Raw genomic sequence first — 22712 nt, forward strand, 5'->3', positions numbered from 1 at the left:
ATTAGCGGTATACTGTGGTTACTTTGCGCTGCATGCACCATCCCAGCATTTTCGATGCGTATGCACCATCCCAGCAAATGACGTAATGACTAGTTGTGCCTGATAAAACCAATGGTTTTCGATGGTGGTGACGTAATGACGATATGTTTTAGTGTCGGGAGGATTAAAGGTAATGCTCCTATGTATACATGTATGTAATCTGGCACCACTGCCGTATCAGGCACAAGTAGTCATTACGTAATTTGCTGGGATGGTGCATACGCATCAAAAGTGCTGGGACGGTGCATACGCATCAAAAGTGCTGGGACGGTGCATACGCATCAAAAGTGCTGGGACGGTGCATACGTATCAAAAGTGCTGGGACGGTGCATACGCATCAAAAGTGCTGGGACGGTGCATACGTATCAAAAGTGCTGGGACGGTGCATACGCATCAAAAGTGCTGGGACGGTGCATACGCATCAAAAGTGCTGGGACGGTGCATATGGGCCCTGGGCGAAACTAGTACTTGCGCGCTCTGCTTGCGCAAGTATAACAACAGTGCCATGGGGCCTCAGCCACATCTCTGAGCTGTGAGCCATCCTCTCCACACGGTTATGGCTGGGATCCGGGGGCAGAGGAACCAGATCTAACATTCAGGAATTGTTTCCATCACATTTGAAAACGTTGCCGGGACCAGGTTTTTATCACTCTGTCAGAGCTGGAGCTGAACCAAATGGACATGTGTGTACAACTGTACATATACACTCTCAGAGTTAAAGACCTGTAAGGGTACTTACAGGTATTTGGAACCCTCTCAAGTAACCCAGAGGTTCCCTGAACGTAACTTTGAGAATCAGCCCAATAATAGGCTATACAGTATATATGCAATACTGTATGCGAGCTTGTACCGTACATCAGCTATTTTCACTACTTTTATATACGGTAAATGGAATTTCTTAGATTGTTTTGTTTGTTTGCTTTAAAATGTACTTGTGCTTTACAATTATACAATATATATATAAATATATATATATATATACACACACACACACACACACAACCAGATGATTTGGTAATGAGATACCCCCCCCCCCCCCCCGCCCCAACTCGTATTCCTGCTGCAATGATCCAAAGCCGCGGCACAATTAGGTGACATTTTCCGGCTACCATTCCGAAACACATTCTGTGGGAGCGGCTATTCAGATGATAACTGCCGCTTTCTTTCACACAAAGCCAGCTTTTAAGAACGGTGCAGAGTAACGTTGTAACTAAGTAACGTTTGCTAAGCATCAAGCTGCCAGCTCTCTCGCTAAAGTGTGCCTGTGCTGAGAGAGAGAGAGAGCAGTCTTGTCAGATATTGTAAGAGAAACAAGCAGCCAGGTCTACAGTCTTTGGGCATCCGACATGAAAATGTTTGAGAACCACTGATTTAAACAACATTAGGAAGCAAGCCAGAGGTAGAGTTCTCACCTTTGGCCCACAAGGTCATGGGTTCGATCTTGGGCACCACCAACTCAACGTATGAGTAGCACAGCTTCGGTGCGGCAAGTCGTGCATATACACTTATACAGTATATATGCAATACTGAATGCGAGCTTGTACTGTACATCGGCTATTTTCACTACTTTTAGATAAATGGAATTTCTTAACATTGTTTTGTTTGTTTGCTTTAAAATGTACGTGCTTTACAATTATATATATATATTATCTCACTGTTTGGGAAACAGGTGTCCCAAAGAATGCCAACCCTATACACGCACAATGACATTTCTATTCAAGTACAACAGGGCACCGCACACAACCAGATGATTTGGTAATGAGATAAAAGACTAGGACACCTGCCCCCCTTCCTGCTGCAATGATCCAAAGCCGCGGCACAATTAGGTGACATTTTCCGGCTGCCATTCCGAAACACATTCTGTGGGAGCGGCTATTCAGATGCTTTCTTTCACACAAAGCCAGCTGATAAAAGGAAACGGTGCAGAGTAACTAACTACATGTACAGTACTCAAGTACTGCACGTCTGAAGTCAAGTGCCCCGTCGTTGGCGCCAGAAATAGCCGATATACAAGCTCAACAGGCACAGCGGATGTAACACATGTTGATCTTGTAAATCCAAAACTGTTACATTTCAGGATTTCAAATAAAAAATATATTTTTTGAAGAAAAACCAATGCACCGTACATCAATCTACAAGCACAAAACGCGTTTTGAGATTGCAGATTGTCAATATTTCCTATACTTTTGTGTGACACAGACTGCAGTACATGATGAAGTAGGGCGTTAATTGACAAAATAAAAAAAACATTCCAACATAAATAAGATATGGCGATAAGAAGTGGTTTCTGTACGACAGCTTTTTGTAATTCGGCATGAGGGAGGAGAGGGGGAGGGGGGCCCTGGAGGGAGCTTGAGGAAGAAGGAGGAAAAAAAAGAAAAACAGACGCTTCTCCACAGAAAACAAGAGGAGGCACATCCTCCTCTTCATACATCAAGAGGAGCCAAACATCTCCCAGCTGTTCTGAAGCAGCGTTGTCAAGCATCAAGCTGCCAGCTCTCTGGGTTCTTAGTTTTTTTTCCCTGCCCACCACATAACGAGGACACTCTCGCTGCCGGCGATTGTCGCTTTAGCTCTTTGGAAAAATGACGCTGTGGATGTGTGGCAAAGTGGCAGCAAGGAGGAGATGAGCACTGCACAGCCTCCCCTCTGACCAGATCAGAGAGAGAGAGAGAGAGAGAGAGAGAGAGAGAGGGACACAGAGAGAGGGTGTAAGCACACTTGGGCGGCAAGGCGTGGCAAGAAGCCTGGTGGATGGAAATGAAGCTCCACCCACGGCCAGATTCTCGGAAACGAGAATGCCGCGTGGGTGGAGCTTAATTTCCATCCAAATGCCGGTCGCGGCTTTTGGCATCTTCGTGGCGCTAAAGTGTGCATTAGGAAGCAAGCCAGAGTTCGCGCCTTTGGCCCACAAGGTCATGGGTTCGATCTTGGGCACCGCCAACTCAGCGTATGAGTAGCACAGCTTCGGTGCGGCAAGTTGTGCATTAAAGCACAATTCCGGACCAGTGTTAGAGGAGAAGAAATACAGAACCACAACATCCAGAGTGGACCACAGATCAGAGCATGCACGCTGGGTCTTATAGGCTCATTCGCCTTTTTACAGAAGCCCTGTTGGGACAACACACTGTGCAACATCTTTGGTTATCATGAAAGACCGGTCCCCCCCCCCCCCCCCCCCCCCCCAGAGTGATCAAAATAAGCGATTTAGACCCAGCTGCACTGCGCTGTGGATTTTGTAATGAAATGTAACTTTTCACCCACTCGTTACTGGATCAGATTAAGGTAAGAACAGATAACCAGAATTCTTCTTTAAGTAGTGGAAGCTGATGGTAGGCGTGGCACTGCACCTCAGCATTCCATCTCCCATGCAGGGTCTAGCTCTAGCACAACGGGGGATCCCACACTGAACCCCTTACTTACTTACTTACTATAGGAATCAAGCCCAAAATCAGCAACACTTTAGAAACAAGACAACGGCAATCCGCAACTACCGATATTTACAAGCAACATTGCAGAAAAACAAGCCCAAAATCCCTTCTACGTTGTAACACGCGGACATAGCAGCACAGTCTCAGAGCCAGCTCCTCTGGCACACAGGTGAGGTGGGAGGCTGAGAGACGGAATGAGAGCGGAGGGGGGGGGGAGGGAAGGTAATAGCAGGGAAGTGATTAGTGAGGTAAAGGAGGTCCCTTGGGTGGGCTCTGCTAGGTGCACAGGAGGAGAGAGAGCTGAGGGATGAAAGAAAGAAGAATGAGCCAAGAAGAAAGAAACACACTACCGCTGTCGGGTTGGAAATCTTATATGTCTAAAACCTGTCCAAAACCATTCCTTTTTATTTTATATATATATATATATATATATATAAAATAAAAAGGAATGGTTTTGGACAGGTTTTAGACATACAAGATATATACTGTATATATATATATATATATATATATATATATATCTCTCTCTCTCTCACAATGCAACGCCGTAGATCAGCTATTTCCACAGACACACAGACAGACTTAGCTTAGATGAAGTCTCTCTCCAAGAGCACAAAAAACCAAATAAAAAGTGTAGATCTGCTATTTCCGTGGCGCAGGAAGGACACCTGCACGCAACCATGTGTAAATGAGGCATTAGACGTTCATTAACAGACATGGGGAGAAAAGAAAAGCTATGAAAACTAACAGAAAAGGAAAGGCTTGTTTGCATAGAGAAGCAATGAGCAGTGAGAAAACAACAAAGACAAGTGGCTGCATGGCTAGCGAGGGAGAATAACACTGCAATTATAATGTGACTTTTTGATCACGCACGCGCGCACACACACACACACACACGCACGCACGCACGCACGCACACACACACACACACACACACACACACACACACACACACACACACACACACACACACACACACACACACACACACACACACACACACACACACACACACACACACACACACACACACACACACACACACACACACACACACACAGTGAAGGAAGAAAACTTGCCCGCCTGCTGCATTCAAGGTGGAAAGAAAGGAACGCACAAGGCATATTGTATTGTATGTATTTATAATAAGTCCCTACGGTGAGAGGATCTGATTGGTCGTTGGCGCTCCGCGGTGCGGGAAGTGGATGTCGATCCTCTTGCTGACTTTGATTTAAAGAGAGATCACTTTTGAGCTGAGAAGCGCTTTGGACATCATTGTCCATATAGCGCAGTCTGGCGCAGCCTGAAGCACGTACTGCGCCAACCTATCAACCATTATTGAGTTGTCGGACACCGCCAGGAGGATCAACAGAGAAGCGCTGAGGGCGCTGTGCCAAAAAATACAGGGCGTCGGGAGAGCTGAAGCTCGATACTCGGAAGAGGCACTGAGTCTTTTACCATAGAAATAAATAGAAGACCAGCACTGTCAACTCAAAGCACATTCCCTGTGGACACGACCCTGTAGCTCTTACATTTTCGTTCTGTCTCTCACTATCTTACTCTCACTCTATCTTTTTCTCTCTCACACCCTCATCCAGTGCCGCATGCAGCTAGGTATTCACACAGTACCCACTGTGTGTGTGTGTGTGTGTGTGTGTGTGTGTGTGTGTGTGTGTGTGTGTGTGTGTGGGGTGCACACAGTTCCCACTGTGTGTGTGTGTGTGTGGGGTGCACGCAAATGGCCAGCATCAGCTCAATATGGGACACATCATCTGGTGTACAAATAAGGGAAGAGACAACCCCTGATTTCAAGGAGACGGTTAGCAGCACTACCATGGGGACACCCCGCTGACCACGATGCTTACCGTGTATCCAGGGGGACGGGGGATGCCCACAAACAGGTGGTCCAGGAAGTTGGCACTGCGACCCAAACCCAGGACGGTGTAGGGCAGCTGGAGAGACAGGTGGGCAGACTGGCTGAGCTGACCAGCTGGAAGACAGAAGAGAAGAGAAGAGAAGAGAAGAGAAGCATTAATGTGTGATGAAAACTGTAGAAACATTATACTCATGGTAAACCAACCAAATGGGAGGTGGCAAGGTGGACATAGAGGATAGAAGGAGAGAGAGAGAGAGAGAGAGAGAGAGAGAGAGAGAGGTATAGATAAACGAGTGCACCATCAGACCTTGTAAAGTTCCATGAAGCATCGTAAAAGATACAAATCACATAACCTCTCCACTCCTCCTTCTCGTCCCCTCTTCATCTCCTCACCTTCTTCCTTCCTTCCACTGTTCCTATGACCTCAAACACCTTTTTATCTCGCTCTCCCCCCCTCTCTCTCTCTCTCTCGTCCTTCTACTCCTCTTCAGTCATTGCGCCTCTGCTCAGTTCATCCATCCATCATCCCCCCCTTTCTCTCTCTCTCCCTCTCCCTGGCAGCTGTTCTATCTCGCCCACGCTCAAACTGCCAAGCGTAGTCCACATAAATCATCCAATACGTGGTAAACAGAGAGACAGAGAGTGAGAGAGAGAGAGAGAAAAAGAGGCTTTTTTACGAGGCTTTTTATTGATTTAAATTTAGCTTATTATTATTTTATTCGTTTTTTACTTCCACAATGACACACCTCTGTGCTGAAAGTATTGATGTATTGATTACTATAACATGTATAGGAGCAGGACATTAGGTTACATTGATTACTATATAACATGTATAGGAGCAGGACATTAGGTTACATTGTCCCTCGCTTACCTCAATTTAACTCTCTGGGGGGAGAGAGAGAGAGAGACCCTCATTGCTTTGTAAATCTACTATACTACTATACTCAGGAACGATGCAAGTTGGGAGTGCATCTCCAAGTGCATCCCCAGCATCCTCGTTCATGACTCGCACACACACACGCACCAACAACTCACTGTGCTCGTTCATGCTTTCGGCCCGGCACGTTCATTGTAGGTCCAAAATGGGCGGAGCCCACCACTTTTCCAACCCGGAAGAAGGGGTGAAAAGGGACTATGCGCTCGGTGAGCAAATCCATGCAAGTGCATGGATTGGAGGGGAATTCCGGTGCCGTCTCTATTATATAAATCTATGTGCATCCCACATATATATATATATAATACCCCATGTACCCATTGAAAGCCTACCTGTTGTACCTGTCTGTATGTCACTGTCCCTTTAATGCCCATATATGGAGAGTTCTGATTCTGTCTGCCTTTTATGCCCATGCATGAATACAAGTTCCGTAGACAGACCAGTCTATGATGTCAGTAATATGCTATCAATTTGATGTCATCAGGGTGACATACTGGTGGGGATTTGTTGTTTGTTTGTTTGTTTGTTGGAGAGAGAGAGCGAGAGAGACAGAGAGAGAGAGAGATGGGGATTTGGAATTGAGATCAGATCAATTCAGTATACAAATCTATTCAGATATCAGATCAAAGGTCAGATCAGTGTTTCATGCTACATGAACAGTGTCTCTCCTCTCCAAGCCAGGGTGTTGCACCAACCGCCATGTTTTGATGTCCCTGGCTCTGCCTTTCTCCCTCAATCTCCATTCACTTTGTTCCACGGCTGTTCCAATGACTTGAAGAGACGACATAATTGCTCCAATCACACAGAGGCTGTGTGTGTGTGCATGAATGTTTACGTACTGTACGTGCGTGCGTGCGTGTGTGAATGAATATTTGTGTGTTTGTCTGTGTGTGCGTGCGTGTGTGTGTGTGCGTGTGCACACAGGATTTGTTATCATGGACATTGACTGGTTCATGGTGGGATAAAACCGCAGTGATCAATCATACCAAGCTAAATCAATGATTCTCAACCTTTTTCATTATTTCAAAGATCCCCAGTTTGACATGCATTATTAATTTATTAGACCATCTGCACTGGAGAAACTTCAGCCATAATTTTACTCTGAGAGTGTAAGGGACCTTTATTAATATATATATATTTAAGATTGATTGAATACGAGTTGGTTCCCAGATTGCTGGACAGGATTGTAACTTCCCTAGCACAACATATTTTAATGCAGAGTCCAAGGCACTTTGCATAATAACATCATATCCTGTGTTTGTAAAACTGAACTAAGATAGGGGTGTGCGGCCAAAATAATACTGATTCATTTGGGGGTGAAATGTTTGTAAAAACTTGCAGATCTCGCTCCAAATCCAAAACCACATTAGACAATACAGTTTGACTGTAGTTGCTTATTTTGGGCTTGTTTTCATAGACCTGGTGGCTTGTTCCTGTTGTAAAACTGGCAACACTGCAGTGCTAACAGGGACTGTAACTTCACTGGCTGAGTAATGGCTGCCATCCATCCATCCATCTATCTATCTATCATGATGGGCTTGAGAGGGAAAGTGGTCACTGAGTGGAGTGACGGTTTGATGTATCTGACAGACAGACCGCTCCTTGTCCTCAGTAGAAGTAGTAGTAGTACTAGTGTGTGTGTGTGTGTGTGTGTGTGTGTGTGTGTGTGTGTGCGCGCGCGCGCGCTTGCTATCTCCCCAGAGCAGATGGTGAGCCTTGGCAGAGTGCTGCACCCAACACACACGACTGACAAACACCAATCCAAAATGCTTCAGTGGTGTGTGTGTGTGTGTGTGTGTGCGTGCGCGCGCGCATGCGTGCGTGCGTGCGGCTGACAATAATTATGACGGGCGGAAAAAGCGGAAAAGAGTTGCTCATGTGTGTAGACAAGACACAGAGATTCACACACACTTACGCACACGCACACACACACACACACACACACACACACACACACACACACACACACACACACACACACACACACACACACACACACACACACACACACACACACGACAGTGACAAGAGACATACACCGTATAGTGAAGAACCTGCTGTATTTATTTTCATTTTCTCATATTCTAAATGGATCCATCTCACTCACACACAGTCTGTCCTCTTCTACCACGAGTCACGTCAAATTGTATCACAAATAATGTCTGCACCTGAAAAAATTAATATTAAAACGCTGCAAAAAACCAAGGAGAAGGTAAACATGAGCATGCATGCACGCACGCACGCTGCAAATTGAAATCCGACATCTTTGAACTCCAGTCGCCAAATGCTACTGGAGTGGAAACCATTGGAAAACACAACACAGTCAGCACCATGGACAGCGCCATGAAGCCAGAGATCACTTGCAGAATTGTAACCTGGTCCCATACTGTTGGTTAATCATAGTGATTACATGGCTATAATTATTCTACTCTACGCTTTATAGACCAGCGCTCCCTCCCTTCATGCTCAGGCCCTGAAGCAACAATTAACCTTTCATTTTAAACGTATCTACTGTATGTATCTGCAGATCAACACTATCGCAGCTCTATCAGCAGACATTTATAAGCCTGCATGGCTGTTTTGCATTCACTATATGAACCAAAATCGATTGTTTAAAACATCGAAATAAGTATAAACAAACAATGAACGCAAATGAAATTATGAATAATTCTGCGTGTTAGTCTTTTATCAAATATGGCAGAAAATGAAAACAGTATCGGACATCAGTGCTGAAGTATTTTCATATCCCTTCCATTACTATAGACTGAGACTTTGATCTCACGGTGCATCAGGCTTTGTCGATCGCCTGTACGAACACAATAGAGCAGACCTTTCAGAACGAAGAGGGCACCAGAAGAGAATTTCCCATTTATTTTCCAATAGAAAGTATTTATTTAAAGACCTTTAAAGCCTCTGACCTCATGACAATAAAAATATTTTTTTTGCCAAACAAAATTAGAAAAAAGATTTTTTCTTCTTTCTAATAATTTTGTTATCGTCACGATTTGTCAGGAGCTCAATTGGCTTTGTCCAAGGCCTAAATGTCTAAATAAATACTTTCTGAAACGTCTATGGGAAAATGAACGGGGGCGGGACTGCAACGCTCTATGGGCCTGTGTTCGGCGGAGAGGGGGCGGAGCCTGTCAGAAGGGAGTGTTGAGCGGGAGAAGTAGGACAGAGACTCTACGCCCTCCCGGTGGGGGCTCCTCACCGACAGGTACGCCGGTATAGTACAGCAGTGAGTACACACATACACGGTAAATACGTGTGGGGAGGACTTCATTGGCGTAACGAGTAAATTGGGGAGGAAAAGGTTTCACTTAGTAAAAACCTGTTTTTACCAATTGTGTTGGTATAGCCGGAGGCGCCGTGGTGGACTCCAACCTCCAGGCACTTTACCACTGGGTCACCCAGAATAAAACACGATGATGTAACAGGCTGTGAACACTTAAGAGGGACATTGAGGTTGAACACAAACACAAACAAACCTGCACACACAGAACACATGCACGCACGCACACACGCACACACGCACGCACACACGCGCACACACGCACACACGTATTCTTGACCTCAGAGAGACTCACTGAACCCAGTGCTCTCTTTACCCATTACCATGGCAACCATTAGCACTTAGTGGGGATGATGATAGAAAGGAGTGTGTGTGTGTGTGTGTGTGTGTGTGTGTGTGTGTGTGTGTGTGTGTGTGTGTGTGTGTGTGTGTGTGTTTTGATTGATTGAAATGTTCATTTGAATAAAGCAATTTAAAAAACTATATAAACAGAAATGTCATAATAACAAGCAGAACAAAAATAATAAAAAAGCATATTCAAAAGGAGTGAGAAGAAGCATGGCTTATTGCTCCCACCCCTTTCCATTAATACTAAATATCATTCAATAATCTATTCAATACTTGTATAGCTAAATCTGTGATATCTATACATACATATAATTTTTTTTACACTTACATGTATTACAAATAGAGTAGATGGGAAGGGCCACAAAGTGGATAGGAAGGGCCACAGAGTGGATGGGAGGGGCCACAGAGTGGATGGGAGGGGCCATATAGTGGATGGGAGGGGCCATATAGTGGATGGGAAGGGCCACAGAGTGGATGGGAGGGGCCACAGAGTGGATGGGAGGGGCCACAGAGTGGATGGGAGGGGCCATATAATAGATGGGAGGGGAGGGGCCATATAATGGATGGGAGGGGCCATATAATGGATGGGAGGGGCCACAGAGTGGATGGGAGGGGCCACAGAGTGGATGGGAGGGGCCACAGAGTGGATGGGAGGGGCCATAGAGTGGATGGGAGGGGCCATATAATAGATGGGAGGGGCCACAGCGTGGATGGGAGGGGCCATATAATAGATGGGAGGGGCCATATAGTGGATGGGAGGGGCCATATAGTGGATGGGAGGGGCCATATAGTGGATGGGAGGGGCCATATAGTGGCTGGGAGGGGCCACAGAGTGGATGGGAGGGGCCACAGAGTGGATGGGAGGGGCCATAGAGTGGATGGGAGGGGCCACAGAGTGGATGGGAGGGGCCATATAGTGGATGGGAGGGGTCATAGAGTGGATGGGAGGGGTCATAGAGTGGATGGGAGGGGTCATAGAGTGGATGGGAGGGGCCATAGAGTGGATGGGAGGGGCCGCATAGTGGATGGGAGGGGCCGCAGAGTGGATGGGAGGGGCCACAGAGTGGATGGGAGGGGCCACAGAGTGGATGGGAGGGGCCGCAGAGTGGATGGGAGGGGCCGCATAGTGGATGGGAGGGGCCGCAGAGTGGATGGGAGGGGCCACAGAGTGGATGGGAGGGGCCACAGAGTGGATGGGAGGGGCCATAGAGTGGATGGGAGGGGCCATCCTCCCTCTCTGCCTTCAACCCATCCATCTCCGGAACAACAGAGCCTTCTTTATGACCACATTGAGCTCATTGCAGATCAATAATAGGATCATTTAAGGTATTAGTTTTATGTAACAGCTGCTGTACCGTCCATATGGATACTGGTGTGTTGTACTAATGTGTACACTGTATGGTATTGATATCATGGTCTGATCACATAGTGACAAACCAGGGTACACTAGATGCTAACTGTAATGTATACACTATAATTTCATGATTGCCACACACACACACACACACACACACACACACACACACACACAAATTTATTTTTAATGTACCGGTATGTATACATACAACAGGGAAACAGTCCAAATACCATCATATCCTCCCCAACAGTGCCAGAGCACCCCCCCCACACACACACACACACACACACACACACACACACACACCTCTCCCCGTGAAGAAGGCGGTGGGGGAGGATTTCTACAATGAGGACCTTATTGTATATTTTACAAAAACAACCAGACATTTGGCTGGCAGTTATGGTTAAATACACTGGAGAGAGAGGGACAGACATACGGGGGGAGCGCGAGCGAGAGAGAGAGAGAGAGAGAGAGAGAGAGGCACAGTAGCAGTACAACTCCCCAGACCACTCATTTAACAGCCTGCCCTGGGCACCGCGCATGCGTGTGTGTGTGTGTGTGTGTGGTAATTTAAAGTGTATTTATTCTGCAGCTTGGTGCCCAGGGAACACAGAGAGAGAGAAAGACTGCCAGAGATGAGCAATGATGGCACACACACACACACACACACACACACACACACACACAGCTTTTTCCACTGGGGCTGGGGCCCAACGATCTTCAGTTACCCTTCACCTCTTTAGAGGAAGAGAGAGAGAGAGAGAGAGAGAGGCATCAGAGGTCAGGGCAGATGAGGGGAAGAAAGGAGATGGAAGAAGAGAGAAAAATAAATAGAGAGAGAGGAATTCATGAGCAGATTAGCAGAGTAAGGGTTCGTACACACTGCACGATATTTACTCCGATTATGCTGTCGGGAGACTCGGGAAGCATTGTTGGCACTCGCCGACAAAACCTGACGCAAGATCGGGCTTTGATCGCCATGGTTTTGCTCGCTGTGTGTGAAAGGAGCTGCGAGAAAATCCAGTGCGGATAAAAGGGCTTGCCGACGCCTTCCCGAGCGTTTCTGAATATCTAGCAGGTTTGATATTTGGCTGTCTCGCCGACTGGACATCATACAGTAAGAACTGGGTTGCGAGCGCGTCCCGAGAAGGCCTGTATTACAGCCAATGAGAGCACAGGACAGCTGTGCTCACAGACAGAAAGTCTGTATGTACTGTATGTCTGTCTGGTTATATCGATAGATGATAATATACTGTATAACCTTTATTAATTCCGTAGGTAAATCGAGGTGTCATATATATATATATTAGTCTAATATTGCTGTGTAGTCTATAAAATTTGGATTTAAAAAGAAAGACTCCTGTAGTGTGAAATACAAAACGATCTAATGACTCGCCGACAACTTTAAAAGTCCTATAAATGTGTAGGGGAGAGAAATGGTCGATCTACAAGCTCATAAAGTATCACAAGCTTTTCAGAAAAGCCTGTTAGCCACCCTTCAAAGTACATACATTTTGATGTTCAGACATTTAAGTTCTACACTGAAAACCCTTGTTTTACATTTGATGCGACATGATTATTGTATTACAAGGTGAGCAATTCGAACACCAATCCGCTGCATAATTATGTGACCTGTTCTGTTTGTTCAGCGACTGAAAACATAAAAAAATGATGAAAATGTTTACTTAAGGTAATTAAGTCCAGTCAAATAACCATAGGCCATTGATGACAACTGCAGGATTTTCTTTACATCTGCACTGGCTTCATTTTAAAGATCAAATGCTTGCCCCCTGGGATGGATGGATATACACGTACAGACACGTACAGTAGGCATAAACACAAACCCACGTGGAGACACACACACACACACACACACACACACACACACACACACACACACACAAAGCTGCAGTGCAGAGATAGGGCCGTTAATTCCAGATATGTCACAGCAGGTGACATTAGCACCTTGACATACGTGTGTGTGTGTGTGTGTGTGTGTGTGTTTCCATTGTTGCAGTTTCCATTTATTTTTTTAAAGACAGTTTTGGACATTCGGCTTCCACCCAACAGGATTTGTGAAGCAGTGTGAAAGCTCCCACCACACCATCGCTGCTGGTAGCATTATGTTAATACAATATAACTTATACAATCGGGGTGGTTGCATTTTGTGTCCCTGCTCGTCTATTGAGACATTTAGATCATGTCAAAGGTTATGCCTCACCTAGACACAGGATCTGACACGAACGATCTGACACCTGATGGTCAAGATTCAGTTCAACACAATATATCAAATAATGTTTATTTATTGGTAAAAATTAAATAAAATGCCTGCCTCTGGATACTGCCCTTGGTTAAGGCAGTGGGTGCTCAGCTTACTTAACTCATAAACCAACTAAATGGAAAAAGCGGCACTCCAAAATAAAAGATGCAAGACTGGCTCAGATGCAATTTCTCATAATTTATTGAGAACAATTAGCGCTTCGGCGACAGCCTTCCTCAGAGCAGATTTAAAACATTAAAAAAAATGATAATAATACGTTTGAGAACGATTTAGAAGGCATTTGGAAAATCGGCCTCAGGCTAATGAGTTAAGTAAAACAAGCACAATAAAACATATTTGTAAGCCATTCTAATAGTCTACTGGAAGCCCCCATAGGTCCCTGCATGTTAGACCCGGAAATGTTGCTTAGTATAAACTTTTCAAATGTCATCTATAGGCTTAGCAGATGAGATTAAGCTTGGTTGCTAAAAGTTGCACGTTGAGCAATTTGAGTTATTAGCATAATATGTGACCATACCATTAACATCCTGTATAAGGCAAAATAATCTAAATTCTTTAAGTATCATGTGATGTGTCAAACTAGGGGGTTTTCATGATTCTGAATCAATTCCAAGCATTAGTTTTGCACAAAAAACACTCCTTGGGCTAAAAACAGGCCGTTTTGAGGCCAAGGAGTGTTTTTGTGCAAAACGAATACATGGCCTACTTGTGCGCAAGCAGAGCGCGCAAGTACTGCTACTAACTATTGTCTACTACAACTGCTGTTCTATATCCTTTAGACCTGTTATTGCGTCAATAATAATAAATAATAAGTAATGAGTCACGGCAACAGCATGCTATCTGTCCATAATGCACGGTAGTAAAGGCATACCCACTGTATCACTACAGAAACACCATTACTGTGTGTGTGTGTGTGTGTGTGTGTGTGTGTGTGTGTGTGTGTGTGTGTGTGCGTGTGTGCATGTGTGGCCCTTACTAAGCAGGGTAGATGGATGAGTGTGGGATGTGATTCTGACAACACCACACCTCATTATGAACACACACCTACTGAGAGAGAGAGAGGGGGGGGAGTGAGAAGAGGAGGACCTCTCTGTACAAAGACTGATGGAGGGAGTGAGCAGTAGTGAAAGGAGGAGTGCAGCATTCATTCACTTCCTACCTCCTTTATGGAGGTCCTTGACCACTTAAAGTTCTATTCTATACTTTGTAGTGTGGGACGAATGGCCAAATTGCCAATCTACAAGTTCACAATGCGACACATGTGAGCTGGTGGATATGGATTTTTTTTTTTTTTTTAATAAAAATATGTTTCCAAATGTATGAAGTGTCTTTGTCAACAGTATATTTAATTGTTGTTTTATCAATAGAGGATGTCCACCCCCCTGAGTAAAGGGAATTGTAATAGTCTAAGCGTGAGTAGATGAAGGCATGGATAGCTGCATGTAGTTAAGATGGGGCGTGAGAGTGTCCTGTCACTTCATTGTGACAGACCAGAAGACATTAACTCATTGCCAAGTTGCCAACCGAGATTTATTTTCTTCTTTTTTCTCTCTTTTGTAACCCATTTTTTCCACCCAGTGTCAATTGTCTAATAATTAGACACGACCTGGGAGAGCAACAGACTGACCTCATGCTTCCTTCAATGCATGAGGAGTCCAGTTCTCAACTGACAGGGGGGAGTTTCCCTGGTTGGACGTAGCATGTAGAACACGTTATTCCGAACAGTTCCTGTCCCCTCCATCAGGTGCTCTGGCTGGCCAGGGGGAGGCAGTATAGAGACCAGGATTACGGCATGTTTTTTGTGAGGGTACCACCTACCCTAGAGGACACGGGGAGAACATTCAAACTCCACACTCCAGGCCGAGATTTCTAGTCATATTCTTCCAAGGTAAAGGCTCACTTGGCCAGTGTCGCGATTTCTCATCAGACTTTTATGGTTTAGGTTTTATGATAGATGGCGCTCTTCCCCAACCTATGAGTCACCGTTTGAAACCAGGAACAAGGAAATCACGTCATAAAAAAAAACCTCAGAGGTTTTTCTCAAATGCCTTTATCTCTGCCTCCGGAGCGTTCCACTAGTGCTTCCGCCATCGCTTTTCAAAAATAAAGGAAAGGCGTCTCAATTTTATTGGACGCGTTTGAAATGTGGGACAATCGCGCATGCACAAAGCTGGACATCTGGTCACCCTATGCTTCGGGACATCTGGTCACCTTATGCTTCGGCAGTGAACCTCTTAGAGTGCCTCATGGCAGCTCTAGCTGATCAAAGATCTCTCCCAGCCCACGCCTTGTCAGTCACTGCCAGATTAACTCACACAAAGGCTGATCTATTTTTAAAAGTGTCATTTGTCTTGTTTGAATTGTGTTAAATGTGTGTCTGTTCCGCTGGCGGGCTAGACACCCTGCTTAGCACCTGGTCGGGCTGTGTGTGCGCATGTTTGTGTGCATATGTGTGCGTATGTGTGTGTGTGTGTGTGTGAGTGTGTGCGTTTCTCGTGATGGAAGGATTACATGCAGGGAGACGACAGCCTTAGAGAGAAGGAGGCAGAGGCACAAAAGCGAGCGGAGGCAAGGGAAGGAGTTGATGGGAGAAACACATAATGGGGTCTAAATCAATGTGCAACGCTCTGCAAGTCGGCCAATTAGACTAATGACTTCAGCACATTGCCAGTGTTTGACGCACAGAATAATGTCACAAGCAATGTGTTGCATTTGGACATTTTAAAGGATTTTCCACGACCCCAGACTTTCCTTTACAGAGCGAAATTATGCAAGATACAAGTTCACAAAATTCAGAGGCTAGAATATATTCACTTGTTCTTTTGCACTATTCCCATGCCAAAGGTTTGGATGTTTGGATGTCGACTATCTACTGCAAAGAGTAGAACCATCTACAGCAGTGGTTTTCAACCCTTTTCATTTCAAGGTGCATTGTTTATTCAGCATTTGAGCCGGACCACCATCTCAGACTCAAAACTGAAGAGTATGTTGTTATCGTTGGATAAGATTTTGGCGAAAGGGCCTTTCTGTGTGGAGTTTGCATGTTCTCCTTGTGTCCCCTAGGGTAGGTACCCTGACCCTCACAAAAACATGCAGTAATCCTGGTCTCTAAACTACCTCCCCCTGGCCAGCCGGGGCGCCTGATGGAAGAGAAAGGAACTGGTCGGAATAACGTGTTCCTTCCGCGTGCTACGTCCGGCCGGCATGAATTCAGTCCGCTGCCCCCCAAGGTTGGCAGAGGAAGTGTAGTGCCCAGGATTACATTTGATAATTGGCACTGGGTGATAAAACTGGGTTGCAAAATCGTGGGATAAAAATTATATTAAAAAAAAAAAGATTTTGGTACTTGGTACCAGAGAGAAAACGTTGACGGGTCCATTTGGTTTCATTTTACACTCTCAAGAGTTAAAGATCTATAAGGGTCTATTTGGTTACAAACTCTCCATCATTTAGCTGGGGGACCACCTGGAACCCCCTCAAGGACCACTGCTGGTCCCCGGACCACTGGTTGAGAACCACTGATCTACAGTATAGCATCACAATGTGAATCTACAAGCTCACACTGACACGTCCGTCCTAAGCCAGTTGGTTGGTGATTCACAACGTGCACAGCACCTATGCCCATCAGAACAGTCTGTCCGTCTGTCCACCTCAAACTTGGTTCTTTCTTGCTTTGTCCTGCCTCAGAACTCTTGGCAACAGAAGCTCCAGTGAGACCTGTGGAGGTCCAGAAGGTTCTACTACGTCTGACACATTTGTTCTTTCCTGCAGACGTCCAATGATGGAATGATGCTGCTTTCTGTCCCATGAAGGCTGCTGTCAGCCACAGACAGAGAAGAATGGGGGGGAGGAGAGAGAGAGAGAGAGAGAGAGAGAGAGAGAGAGAGAGAGAGAGAGAGAGCAAGAGAGGAGAATGACGGAGAGATATATTGAGCGAGAGAGAGAGAATGGAAGCGATAGAGTGAGGTCAAGGAGAGACAGCCAGAGAGAGAGAGATCCTTTGAGAAAAAGAGAGAAGGGGCTAGAGAGAAAGAGGAACAGAAGGATGGAGCAAGGCCAGAGAGAGAGATTACCTAATATTTTACCAGGTCGCAAGGAAATGGCATCGCATGCAGTCGAATGAATCAGGAAAAAAAACGTTAGATTCGTCTGGATTCCTGGCACGTCACACATACAGTAAATGTAACTGTGATTGTGGTGTGGCATCATAACAGCTATCTGTGCACACAGCACCATGTGAGCACCTATATCGATCTGTGAGCACAGTCAGGGTCACACAATGGACCATTGAAATGCAGCCAGCCAGCTGACTCAATCTTCTGCTGATTTGCGATGCATCCCTGGCTGCATCCCTGACTGCATCCCTGGCTGCATCCCTGACTGCATCCCTGGCTGCATCCCTGACTGCATCCCTGGCTGCATCCCTGGCTGCATCCCTGGCTGCATCCCTGGCTGCATCCCTGGCTGCATCCCTGGCTGCATCCCTGACTGCATCCCTGACTGCATCCCTGGCTGCATCCCTGGCTGCATCCCTGACTGCATGGTTTGCCAGCTCTTGCCAGGGGATTGTTTTTGTGTGTTTAATGTTTTGGTCGGTCGGTCAGTGACGGTCGGTCTCAACAAATTTTGTCCCAAACAAAGCATCAAAAACAATGGATGTTTTGAGCACATTCATGTTCCCCACTGGACAAGCCCTAACTAACCACTTGAGTGACTGCGTGACCTTTCCTCAAATGTCACCCACAGGCCAAAATGTCCCTATACTAATCTAAATTTTTAGACCCATTAGTGAGAGCACTGGGCTTCGATCCATTGGGTACAAGGAGTGGAATGGTCTCTAAGGCTTATGAAGCCCCGGCTTTAGGCTCCGTTCATGCCTACTCATTATGAGACCTAATGTCAATAAAGACGGCGTGCACGCAGGGATTTTGGCTGTTTCTTTACATGGACGCTAGTGGTGGCTAGCAACGGAGTTAAAATAAGGTAATTCATTTTTTTTTATCGGGATCTCGTCCCTGGTTGTGCAAAGGTACATTAATCTCGTTATCTCGGGCATGGCTACAGAGAAGTTAATCACGATATACGTCAATAACGATTATCGTCCCATCCAATATCCACCAAATCCACAGAAGACACAGCTGATGAGTCTCCGTGAAGTTCAATATCTCATCTCTCATTATGAAACGCAAAGTTAACAAAACAGATAACACACACATATGTCTTTTTAGTCTTATTGTAAGAGTTTGATGGAAGGAAAAAGTTAGCTATCAATATGAAGGCTGCACACCTACAACACAAGCAGGCAGTACAAATGTGCACACACACACACACACACACACACACACACACACACACACACACACACACACACACACACACACACACACACACACTTTCTGCGTCTCTCTTTGTCTTTGTAGTGAATCTGTGAATCTCTTATTGAAGGAGCTCCCCCGCTGTATCTCACACGAATCCATTCCTTCCCTCAATTCTTTACAGAGCTAGAATAAAACCAGCCCAAACTCCCTGATCTTCAGCAAGCCAGACAGACAGACAGACAGACAGACAGGGAGCATGCACGCGCACACGCACGCACACACACACACACACACACACACACACACACACACACACACACACACACACACACACACACACACACACACACACACACACACACACCGTCTGTTCTTCACCAAGTCACGAGGACACGGACAGAGATAGATGACAGCGATAGAGAGGGAGACATGACAAATAAGAGAGTTATACCGAACTCACGCACGCACACACACGTTTGTATTATTATTTTTGTGAGGACATCAAAACTTTAGGGCAGCATTGTAAGCTGGAAAATTGCTGGAAAATTACCAATCTACTGCGACACATTGGGGGCTTGTAGTGTTATGTTGTTGTTATGCGTTATGTTTATTTCATTACATTATTCTTCACTGCTCAGTTGAGCACCGTCCGGTGAATAGCCAGAGAATAGGCCAGACCTGGAGCTGCCCAAGGCCACAGGTAACCTGTTATAATATAATATTAAACCTGCATACATGCAGTACAGTCACATGTAAGACATGTAGTACTGTACGTGTGTAAACAAGTACACAGTAATTAATATACTGCATAGTTGCTGTCGGGCAGAAACCTCTTATCTCCATTTTAACTACATTTCCATTTCTTTATTGGCACACACAAAAAAGGAACGCTAACGCGTTTCGGCTATGCAGCCTTCATCAGAGCATTCACATCAAGTGAATTCAAGTCAATTTATACACTGTTTTAAATGTTTGTGTTGTATTTTGTTTCTAAATTAACGCCCTACTACTTGATAAATGATCATACTACACTACAGCCTCACATAAAAGCATCCAAAGTAGCAGAACTACAAGCATTTTGAGCTTGTAGATCTGCTACTTTTTTTATCTTGGAAAACAATAACAGTTTTGGACATATGAGGTTTCCACCCGACAGAGACGATATTATACGAACATGTGAAAACAACAAAAGTATCACAATTGAAAAAACCAACTTTCCAGCTGCGCCCTGTGTGTGAGGATACGTCTTTAGTACGGAAGCCAAGGACACAGACAAAATAATCCAAACATCAAAAGAGTCTGTAAATCTCAGTGACAAGTCACATAATAGAGTTGGGTTTCGTACAGCTAGTGAGATGGATGCCGACTCTCTCAGTCCCCATCAACGTGGGTCAGGGACAAGACAATGAAGGAGCTGTTTGTTTGCTCATGGGCAGCTCTACACAGCCTCCTCCGGTGGAAAGAGGACCAGGTCAGTCTTTATTGTGGGAGATGAGGAGGGAATAACTGACAACATTGTTTATAAAGACTCTCCGTACCTTAATCTGGTGTACAACGTGCTGATATTCTACATAGCCTACTTGCTGCTATGTTGATGCACCAGATTTCTAATCTCATGTACATACTGTACCCTGTACCGCATGGATATGATCCCTCTGTTACTTTAACTTTTTTTGAGGGGCACTATCCCCTCCAATGGCTTTTGAAGATTATGTCATATGGCAGCCAAGTCTATGGGATTGTTAATGTTTGTTTAGAGCACTTAGACCTTAAATCGTTTGCCAGCCAAGTTTATGGACTTTAATAGACTTTTTTAGGGCACTAAATGACAACGTAAGACATCCTGTGGCAGATATATATGCATCTTGTAACAAATATTTCATACAAGAAACAAGCCAGGATGGACCACCCCCCAAATCCCGGGGTCTTCGCCACAGCCTTTAGAAGGTGCATTCTGTTGGCACTGGCGACAGATTCCAGGCACTGGCGGCGGGATGTAATGGGTTAAAAGCCAGCAGTGAGAGTTCATAATGGCTTCCGAAGCTTTCTCTCCCATAGAGGGACAATTATGTGTTTCAAAGAAGACCCTAGAGAGTTTCATGTTTTGTTCCATCGCATTAATTACACCAATTAATGCAAACGAGGAGGAGAAGGTTAAAGATCAAAGGTTTAAAGGTTGGAGAGAAATAGCATGGGGTGCGTGCGTGTGTGTGTGTGTGTGTGTGTGTGTGTGTGTGTGTGTGTGTGTGTGTGTGTGTGTGTGTGTGTGTGTGTTGTGTGTGTGTGTGTGTGTGTGTGTGTGTGTGTGTGTGTGTGTGTGTGTGTGTGTGTGTGTGTGGTCCCTTACCTGAGGCATTCTTCAGGTAACCATTGGAGTCCACTGTGGTGTACATGACATATGGACCAGGCTGGTTCACACCAAATGGCTGTGGAACATAGCAACTTGTTCAAAACATGAAACAGTCCACTGTGGTGTACATGACATATGGACCAGGCTGGTTCACACCAAATGGCTGTGGAACATAGCAACTTGTTCAAAACATGAAACAGTCCACTGTGGTGTACATGACATATGGACCAGGCTGGTTCACACCAAATGGCTGTGGAACATAGCAACTTGTTCAAAACATGAAACAGTCCACTGTGGTGTACATGACATATGGACCAGGCTGGTTCACACCAAACGGCTGTGGAACATAGCAACTTGTTCAAAACATGAAACAGGCATGCTATTTTCGAGGCGAAACCCTGCACTCGAGCTACTGAAGATGTACAACATGGATTTCTGAACAAATTATTTCAAGGCAATTCAGGATTGTTCGGAAACAGGCAATTCTCCTGAATGCTACCTTCAGGTATGGCATGAAAATGCTGCATTTTTTTTTACAGACGAGTGAAAGGGCAGGGGCTCAAGCCCCCTTTGATGTCTGTGTGTGCACGAGCCTGAACGTGATAGTTTAAAAAGCACTTGCAGACGGTGTGAGTGCACAGCTGTAGAGTCTAGTGCTGTGCCTCCTGGCTGCTGCAATGCATTTTCCAAATGGGAACAAACTGAACACTCCCAATTTACCTAACAACAAGAAAGCACTCAGGGCTCAGATTTACTAAGACTTTTAGCTGCTCATTTTGGATGCATTAAGACTAGAAAGCTGCATGGCATTCATCAGGACAGTCACGCCAACCATTTCGTTGCTGTTCGTTGCAGAAACCTTTTACCGGTATGTTTTTTCCCCTTTCTTGTAAATGAATACCCTCCGTCATACATCGAATACATCGAATCCTGAAAAGTCATAGTTTTGTACATACGCAGTTTCCACCAGACAGCAACCATTTACAACACCTGTGTGTCATCATAAAAGTGCACCTCTCTCCATTTTAGAGGAAGGAGATGGCAGAAATAAACCAAGAAGAGATAATGTGTGTGTGGTTGATTAAAGCATTCTACCAGATTTACTAACGCGCAATGTGCCAGAGCAGGTGCACATTAGCATAGCCATTCAACACAGCAGTGTTTTTTCTACCTTTTTGAGCCCAAGGCTCAAAAAGATGGGTTAAGTCAGAATCTCAAGTAACACCTTTATTCATAGCGTAGCTTATTTTCAGCAGAGCAGAGCACTTAGAGCACTATTGATTTTGATTGATTTTGATTTAGATTTAGATTTAGTTTGTCTTTCTGTAGTCATATTTTAGTCACCTGAAATGTTTCACCTTTAGTGTAGTTTTAGTTGACTAAATATAGTCAAAAATGTATTTTGGCAGTCCTTGATGGTTGCATGCAGAAAATAGGCGATCTACAAGCTCACAATGTGGCGCAGCTTGAACTGCCTGACACGTAT

General features: G+C 45.1%; 1 protein-coding gene across 2 annotated transcripts in view; it reads right to left on the bottom strand.

Moving 5' to 3' along the window:
- The window catches only part of itfg1 (integrin alpha FG-GAP repeat containing 1), a 145664-nt gene that overhangs the window by 9641 nt on the left and 113311 nt on the right, over positions 1 to 22712 (bottom strand). For both annotated transcript variants that reach the window (XR_013963816.1, XM_080759570.1), the window contains exons 14-15: positions 21224 to 21302; positions 5336 to 5460 (exon numbers count right to left, since the gene is read on the bottom strand). Coding sequence is in view for 1 of the 2 variants with exons in the window: in XM_080759570.1 (XP_080615696.1) it covers positions 5336 to 5460; positions 21224 to 21302 (204 nt within the window). In the remaining variant the exon portion in view is untranslated. The remainder of the gene's footprint in view (positions 1 to 5335; positions 5461 to 21223; positions 21303 to 22712) is intronic.

The sequence above is a fragment of the Protomyctophum bolini genome (assembly GCF_963924005.1).
Source record: "Protomyctophum bolini genome assembly, chromosome: 1".
NCBI lineage: Eukaryota > Metazoa > Chordata > Actinopteri > Myctophiformes > Myctophidae > Protomyctophum > Protomyctophum bolini.